The sequence below is a fragment of the Cyanistes caeruleus genome, chromosome 11 (assembly GCF_971803275.1).
Source record: "Cyanistes caeruleus chromosome 11, bCyaCae1.hap1.1, whole genome shotgun sequence".
Lineage (NCBI taxonomy): Eukaryota > Metazoa > Chordata > Aves > Passeriformes > Paridae > Cyanistes > Cyanistes caeruleus.
In genome coordinates, this window is record NC_141711.1 from 10,045,448 (window position 1) to 10,054,352 (window position 8,905).

Here is an 8,905-nt window from a genome sequence, read left to right on the forward strand (position 1 = left end):
TCCTGGCTGCTCTCTCCCACTTCTGCTTCCAAGCAGTTTCATTTCTGAAGCCTATGGCTTGATACAATCAGCCATACTCACCACCAGCATGAAAAGTGAAAGCAAGAAAACATTGAACTTGGAGAAATTGTGTATTTAAAAGTCAGCCAATCATCTAAGAATTTTTATATGAAGGAAAAAAAGAAAGATCATGCAGTTCACGTCATCCTAAAGTGAAAATGGTTTGGATAAATCTGACTCTGCAGATGTGTGTTTCCCACATCTACTTTGCTAGAATTCTAGTTCAGTTTTGGGCATCTGCAGTGTAAAATTAGGTAATGTTCATATTATCCTGTGAGCTCTCATAAAAGAAATTTGCTAAAGCATTTCTATCACCAAATTATAATTTCTCTTCTTCTTCCCCTTTATTTGCTCAACTCAAAGCCTTTAAGGAGAGGATACCTTTTTAATGTATATGCACAGTATCTCTTTGAGATACACTCTCTGTTTTCTGGTGGTCTGGAGCTGTCTGACATTAAACTTAGTCCAAACCTCAATTATTGCTTACCTCTCCTCTGGTGCAGGGCACTGCATCTGAATACCTGGAAGTGCACATGGAGCCTTCCTCAACGAGATCATCCTGGAGCCCAAAAGTAGCTGTACAGTTGACAGAGAAATACTTGTAGGGCCTCCAAGTCTGCCCATAATCCTGGGATCTTTCCAGCACCATGGCAGCTGGGCGCGGTGACTTGAACACAGCAATGACGTGGGTCAGGTAGAATTCTGTTTCAAAGTCCAGTCGGATTTCCTCTCTGTGTACCCCTTGGGCTGACTGCCACCAGGAGACGGGGTTTGCAAAGAAATCATCTGTCATGTCAGCAGGGAGGTGGGAGTTATCGGGCTGCTTGGTGTTGCATTTGGCGCAGCGGGGCTGCCCACAGCTGGGGGAGGCGTGCTGGAGAAGGTTCTGGTCTGGGTAGAAGCAGAAGAGCTCTGTGCTGTTCTGGCCACACGTGCTGGTGGTCACTGGTGTCCTTCCTGTGGCGAGGTTCCCCACGGGAGGGTTGCAGGCATGGCCATTGCAGCGGAAGGCTCGTGGCCTTGCGGGATCTGAAGGACAGGGAAAAGAAACACAACAAGTAGAATTCTCAAGTAGTTCTCATGGTGTAAGCCAGGTGACAACACAAATGTTTGGAGTCCTCATCTGGGGACTGGCATTTAAGAGGACACCTTTGAAGGAGAGCTGCTTCATCTTTTCACAAGAGGTTTTGGGATAGTGGCTCAATAAATCTAGTCTTTGTGTTCGGTGCCTAACTCAGAAACCAATCTTTAGAAAAACTCCTGCTTACGGTGCTTAACTTTGATTTCCACTGAAAATGCAATTGTGCCAGTCTATTGAATTTTATGGTTAACCAGAGAAATCTTGTGGTTTTTACTTTCCCTCTAGTAAAGCTCCATATTGAAGGAGTGAATCTATTCCATGGCTTTATTTTCATGGTAATCAGAGAGCACATTCAAACTGGACTGGACACTGTCAATACATTAAGAAAAGAGATGATTCCTGACTAACAAGTTACAGACATTAATTACAATTATGAACACATGAAGAAAGCCTGTATTTCTATAGCTGAGTGTTGAGCTTCTACTGCTTCTAATAAAATCAGGTGAAGTTATTAATTTGTTGCAAAGCTGAAAATCGAGTCTCTGTTTTGTTTAAATACCTTGACATGGAGGTAGGTGATTACATTCTATTTGCCAAGTGTGCAAATACTGACAATTTTTTGATATCTTAAATGTATATATTAACTTAGTTCTAAATTAATAAAAGGAAGGGATAACCACAAAATCTTAATGTTGTTTGAAAATCAGTAGCATCTTGTGAACTGGAATTAAAGGTCATTCCAAAACCTTATCACTATGCTGGAGAAAACTGCATTTCTAATGACATACAATGTTCTCTTTGCAACTTAACACTCTAGAAGGAGTTAAAGACTGACCTTCCAAGGTCATAAATCTAATCCAAGAGGTCACAAGTCAGATGACTGGATTTAGGTCTTACAGGAAATGACCCTTCCAATGAAATGTGGCACGACCCTGGGTAAAGCCTGGGTAATCTAGGAGCAGTTCAAAGGTCATCTATAAATTCAGCGTTCTAGGCCAAATTTTAAAATCCCTACTCCATTTATATTCAGCCTTTTCTTTGGTAAAATCAGTTTAAAAATTAAGTTAGGTGAAAGAAAGGGGTCTGAAAATTTGCCTTATGAAAGTACTCAGATTGTAAATGTTGTTGAATGAAATGGGCATTCCTCTTTCCTAAAGGAAAGTTTAAAATGAAAAAATGCATCCAGCTTGCACAGTTTTGCTTCTGAGTTGATCCTGTCCTCAGTTCCTCAGTGACATCTCTGCACAGGCCAGGAAGGAAAGGTCAGACAAGAACTCTCTTTTGGAAAACACTTCGTCAATTCTGCATTCCAGGGGTAGGATGCAAAATAGTTATTTCATGTCCACTGAATCCCATGACCAATGGTTTGTGCCATTTTAGCTCACATACAGTTCCAGGTAGTCTAAAACTCCAGATAGCAAGGAAGGAGATCATCCACAAATGCTCTTTTCTGCTCTTAGAAACAGGTGGAAGCCACCTCCAAGGTAATTTGCAGTGTATTGTCTGGCAATGATTTCCTTTTAGTGCCACACTGAAATCAGTCCCAGGAGCCTGGCAGAGCTCAGAGGGCAGCAGTGCCTGGATTACAAGCGCACCTGACAGTCCTCAGATCAAAGGGATGGAAGTGCCTGTCCCCTGTCCCACCACCACTCCCTGTGCCAGCACAGACATGAGGAACTGCAGACCCATCTGGAGAGGAATGAAGATGGGGATTTTTTGGCTCTGTTAGTTCTGTTTTATGCTCCCCACCTTCAGCTGAGCAGGTGATCCTCAGCACTACCAGAAGTAAGCAAAGATAAAATGAGCTACAAGGGCACAGCTCAAGAATGTCTCTGCAAATGGAATTTAGGTTCATGTCCAAACTGCTTGGTAAAAACTGCTGGAAATAAGGGAGGCAATTTCTGTGTTTAAAGCAGATTCAGTATTAACTGATTTTGCTCAGTGCTGCACAAAGGTGTCATCTTTGCCTCCAGAGAATTTTAGTGGAACTGGTCTTATGACTGAGCTTTGAATAAGCATTAGTTCTAAGAGTCAGGTTACTTAGTTTTGATTAAGAATGGATCCATGTTACAAATGTTATTGGATTTTGGATGATTATGTATAAATTTACCATGTAATTAAAAGAAAGCCCATCTCTATTGATGGATTATGCCACTAAAGCTTTCACAGAAGAAATTAGATGCTGGAGTTCTAAATTAAGGAAGTTGCATAAGGGGGAAGCTTTGCAGACAAGAATGTGAGAAAGCAGAAAAGGAAACATTTTCTAAAGGGAATGGCTGCTTTTTGTATTTCCCATAAATGGGCTATTAGTTTTGTATTGAATTTTTAGCTATTTTTTTCTGAGCCTTGAAAAGAAAGATGTTTTTTTCTCCTGAACAGTAGTCACAAGAAGGTTTATCTGCTCTGCCTGCTAATGCAGCAACATCAATAAACAGTTCCTGTCTGAACTGCTGTGTCATTAGGTAAATGGGAGAAGAACAAAGTGCAAATTAGCAGAAGGGAGTTTGAGAGAAGGAGAGATTGGAAAACAAAATCTGCAGTCGATTAAAAGCTTTGTATTTAAAGAAATCAATTGGCAGAACATTGTTTGGCCACAAGGATAGTGCAGCCCGTCCATCACTCACTGGTTCTGTGGAAACAACACGAAATATTGAGTCTGGACAGCAAGAGGAGACTGCTGCAGGAGAGAAACAGCAGCCAGGCGAACACACAACTTACCCCACTGCCAGGAGGAATCACTGAATAATTCATAGAGAATTAAACAATTTGATTACGCACGGGCACTGCATGTTATTATGAGGTTGATTAGCTTTTACTCCATGGAGGGTGGCTTGGCTCCATAAATAGTATGATTAAAAAAATTATTTGTTTGTTTTCTGGTCCCTCAGATCTGTGCCACAAAGTGGCAGGTCAATGGCACATGCCCAGCCCGTGTTATAACAGTGCTGTTACCTGGTGATTCGGGACCCATGACTCATGACTCAGTTCAAGGGAGGTCATATTGTGGATATTCCTGGGACACCATTTCAAATGAAGATCTCTTACTTCACAGTTTTATACTAAAACACTGTAGACATTAACTAAAACCAGGTTCAATTATTTTTTCTTCATTTTTTTTCACCCTCCATTGGATACTCAACAGAAGAAAGGTCATATGGCAACTCATCCAAAGCCTGCTGATATGACTGGAAAGATGCCTAATATTTTCTGAGTGATTTGAATTGGATTTTTTATTTGTTTTCCATATTCCATAGGTTTATGATTTAATGTGTTTAAATCTCCTGCAGTGAGTCAGGACAGTAAATTCACATATCTCAGAAAGAGAAAAAACCTTTGGGCATCTTCTGCTGTGTGTTTAATGGAGGAATTTCAGCATGTATGTCCAACCTGGATTTCACTTGTTATATATCTGTTCAGCTTTTTTCTTAATAACCAAGACCTTATAAATGTTATTCTAAATCTAACCACCCTGGGGACTTAAGTTGCTCAAGTTTTTCTTAGCCAGACCTAGAGTTTTACCCTTTAACACTGGTTTCAATAGCTGTACAACTCTTTGGTTTGTCTGGGGCCAACATGCTGTAAGTTTGGCAGGTCTTCAACCCCTTTTGAGAAGCCTGGTGTATTTCTGCACTAAAATAGTTCTGATGATTGGAGCTAATGAGCCTGCTCTCAAAATACCTCTGAGGTGAAATTCAGAATGTGCCATGAAACCAAACTTGAGGCATGGACAGAAGAACGAGACCCCAGGCTGGAGCCCTCTTCCATCGTGTCCAGTTGCAGTCTGCCTGTCCACATCCTTCCTGGAGCAGCAGTGGGCTCCAGCACCTGCAGCTTCATTGGCACATGAGCTGAATAACCTCAGACCAGATGAAACCAAGTCCTGCTAATAAACAGGTCCTGCAATCCTTGATTTTCAGCTTGATGGTAGAAGTGGCCATTTTTGACCACATCACACTTTCTTTTCCAGGGCTCCCACTGGGAGGAGAGCTGGCCTGGGTGCTGCTCCCCAGGCTGCTGCTCGCATGGGGAGGACTGGGGCTGAAGCAAGAGCTCAAGCTGTTGTCAGCTGCACTAAGTGTCCCTTATGCAAGAGTTTTCAGATGACTGCAGAGTTGATTTGAGGGGAATAATGCCCTCCACCTGCATAAGACAAGGGGAAGGATTGTCCAAGTGTCACATCTTACAGTATGAACCCAAACTGACTGCTCCAGCCTAATAAGTAAGGTGTTTGGTTTTTTGTTTGGGTGTTTTTTTCTCCATTATGTTTAAAGGTCTGAGGAGTCAGTCTTGACAACCCAGACTGTCTTCTCTGCACAGAGGTGGCAGAAGGCAAATATTGGACTCCCCACAAATATTATGTGCCTTGTACTCCCCACAGGCTAATGAAGTATGCCAAAAACATACTTCTCTGTGCTTCTCTAAATAAAGAATCAAAACCTAACAGGCAACCCTTGTGCTTCCACAGGCTGATTGTTCATGCAACCTTTCATTCAAACACCAAATATTTATTTAAAGGGGCATTGAATCCTTATCAGCATCACCTTCAATATCCAGTTATTTTGCTGGTATTCACTATGTCCTACACTATTATTTTGAGTGAGTTGAGCTCCAAACAGAACACACTCCCTCCCTGCAAATTCACTTTCTAAGCAGCCAGCTGGGAGCTGTGTTTCCTTGAAGATTCATTTTCTCTTTGTGAATGGGATGCAGAGCAGATTTAGGCTAGTTTCTAACAGGCTGCCTTCTGCAAGTGTCAGCAACTTCCCAGGAGATCTCTGCAACCTCTCTGTGCTGCATGTTATGTGTCCTCTAGGAGCTTACATCCTAGCCTGGGGAGCTAGAAAATGCCTAGAGTAAGACACTAAGAGAATTAAGGCACATGTAGTCCCTTCCTTCACTCCCTGTCACACTGTGACAGCCTTTTCCCCAAATGAGTTACTGGGTAATATGACAGGATGGTAAATTTATGAGCTGTTTCCAGTTTTTAAGAAAATAACTCTTGTGATTATGGAAATCTGCTGTATGTTATCAGAGGGGTTCTAGCTAGGGAATAATCTGAGCTGAATCCACTTGATCTGCCTCTGCCTTCAGTGGAACTTGCAGGATAGTTGCTTTCAAATCACTGCATGAAGAGTGTTGTTCCTGTCCTAATACTCTGAGCACACAGGTGAAATTTAAACCATTGAAATGCTTTCCTATACAGGAAGAGAGATTCCAAGAGAGTATCTTAAAGGAAAAGTCACCAAGGATGAACTGTTTTTTCATCAATAATTATTTTTATTTTTTTCTGACCTGATTCTTGTAAATAATCCTTTTTGAACTTAAAGATGTATTAAACCACCACAGAAAGGACATAAATCCAATGCTTTGCTTCCTTTCCTTTAAGGAATTTGTCTTCATCATAATCCAGATATTTTTAGAACCCCATGTAAATACCATTACAGCTGTATCATTCCTATATGTGTTTATTTGTACACCCACGTCTACTCACCACTAATCAGCTTCTCTCTCTGTTTTAATTAATTTTTCTCTAATGCTAATTTATTCCTGTCCTCTGCATGTTAACTATTCAGTTAAGATTTCCTACACAGTATCTCTGATTTTTAATGATGCAATATTAAGTTAGAAGAGAATAATTCAGATTCCTGCACTGATGCTTTCCAAGGATGTTGTCATTTCACTCTTGTCCTGCCTAGGAAGGCACTGTTTCACCCTCAAAACAAACATCCAGTGTATCTCACTCCATCTACCTTTCTTTCTCTTACTTTTCTTTTGTCTTAAAAAATGATACTCTCCTTTCTTTTAAGGGTGTATGAACCTGTGCATCCTATGATAAGTCTTTGGAAGAAGGCTGAATTATAAAGTTGGGAATATTGCAGGGAATAAGAAGCATTTGTATATATTGACTAACACAGATTCCTTGAAAAAATCAACCTAAAATAAAGATGTTGACACAATTTATTTTTCAAAACCTGACCTGATTTCTACCCCCTTTCCCCTTGCTAAACCTAGGATAAATTGTTTCAGAATGGCAATATTGATTTATTTTGCTTACCTGCTTCCCCATGTCCAGAAATAAAATATTCCAAGAACACAATCAGCATGATGCCTTTATGCTGCATGGCTGTCAGTAAAATATTTGTCCTCAGTGAAGCAAAAAAGACCTGCAGTAATCTACAGGTTTGGTGCTTGCATGGCTTTTCTGCTTTCTTTCTTTCTGCTCACCTTCCTCTCAGTGTAGGGGTCAAGGCTGCTGTCTCATTCTTGCTCTCGTTCGGGTCCAGAGGTGGTTTGGTTTTTTTCAGGGCTCAGATGCCTTCTGGGTGTCACCCATACATTGCTTCCAATAAATAAATAAATCACGAGGGGTTTCTGAGCCTTTAGCCCTCTCCATGCAGCGGGCAGGGGACGCTCACATCTCTGACGCAGCCCCTTGGATGCACCATCGGGGGCTGATGCGAGGCGGGGAGCTCTGCTCCGTCCGGTCCTTGGCGCTTGTTTGGATGCTATTTCGAAACTTTCATTTCTGCTCCTTGCTTTTGGTGGAGCTCCGGCTCGGCGGTGCCCGGGCTCGCCCTGGCAGCCCTCCGAACCCCGCCGCTGCTCCCCGGGCTGGAGAGGGGTCCTGAACCCCGCTTTGTTAGGAGCTGCCCCCCTGTACCTTCTCTCCCTTTGCTCCCTGCAGCATGGGGTCATAAGAAGAAAAGAGTTTGCTTTGGTCCCTGAGAGATGATGAGAAGCAAGCGCTTTCTTGGCTCTTCTCTTTTTTGTTTTGTTTTTTTTATTTTTATTTTTATTTTGGTTTGTTTTATTTTATTTCCCTCCTCCCTCCGCTGTCACGGAAGCCGCTTCTCCCCCACCTCCAAGGGATTTTCTTCACACAATGAGCGCCAGGGAGTGGAGAACAAGCGCATCGCCAGCTCTCCGGGGCCGGTGCCCGGGCAGTCCCCGCTCGGCGCTGCTGGAGCGCTCCCGGCCGCCGCTCGGGGCTGCGCTCCCGGCACGGAGGAGCGGGGCAAGGGAGGGCGCTGGAGAATCCTCCCTCCCTCCTGCCACAGCAGGGCTCGGGGCGGGGGGTCCTGCCCTCCCGAGGGCGGGTTAGTTATCTGCAAGTTTTGTCTCTGCTCCCTTCAGCCTCTGTCTAGCGCATCTCTCCGTCCTAACCGGGCACTTCTCAGTTCTCCTCCTCTCTGGTCCTGTCTGGCTGCAAAGGGGATTATTAAAACATGTGATCTTTATTCCTGCGCTTTATCTGCGCCTTTTTCTTGTTGTTGTTTTGTTTTGGGTTTTTTCTGCCTTTATTAATTTTGTTGAGGTCGGTTCCGCGCCTCCTCTCGGCTGGGCTCAGCTGCGGGCGCTGTTTCCCAGCCGCCTCCCCTCCTGTGCAGCCGGGCTGGCTGGGCTTGTCCCTCTGCGTGTCCGTGTGTCCCTCTGTGTGTCCGTGTGTCCCTCTGCGTGTCCGTGTGTCCCTCTGCGTGTCCGTGTGTCCCTCTGCGTGTCCGTGTCCGTGTGTCCCTCTGCGTGTCCGTGTGTCCCTCTGTGTGTCCGTGTGTCCCTCTGCGTGTCCGTGTCCGTGTCCGTGTGTCCCTGTGCGTGTGTGTCCGTGTGCGTGTGTTCGTGTCCATGTACCTGTGCGTGTGCGTGTCCGTGTGTCCCTGTCCCTGTGCGTGTCCGTGTCCGTGTCCGTGTGTCCCTGTCCCTGTCCCTGTCCCTGTCCGTGTCCGTGTCCGTGTGTGCGCGCAGGCGGGGGCGAGCCGTGTCCGT

The 8,905-nt window shown here is 44.0% G+C and overlaps 1 protein-coding gene across 1 annotated transcript in view; it reads right to left on the bottom strand.

Moving 5' to 3' along the window:
* LOC111935057 (netrin-4-like) overlaps positions 1–8,230 on the bottom strand; it is a 41,891-nt gene extending 33,661 nt beyond the window's left edge. The window contains exons 1-2 of the mRNA XM_086846107.1: positions 7,197–8,230; positions 548–1,089 (exon numbers count right to left, since the gene is read on the bottom strand). Coding sequence (XP_086702233.1) covers positions 548–1,089; positions 7,197–7,263 — 609 coding nt within the window. The 5' untranslated portion in view covers positions 7,264–8,230. The remainder of the gene's footprint in view (positions 1–547; positions 1,090–7,196) is intronic.
* Between the last annotated feature and the right edge of the window lie 675 nt (positions 8,231–8,905).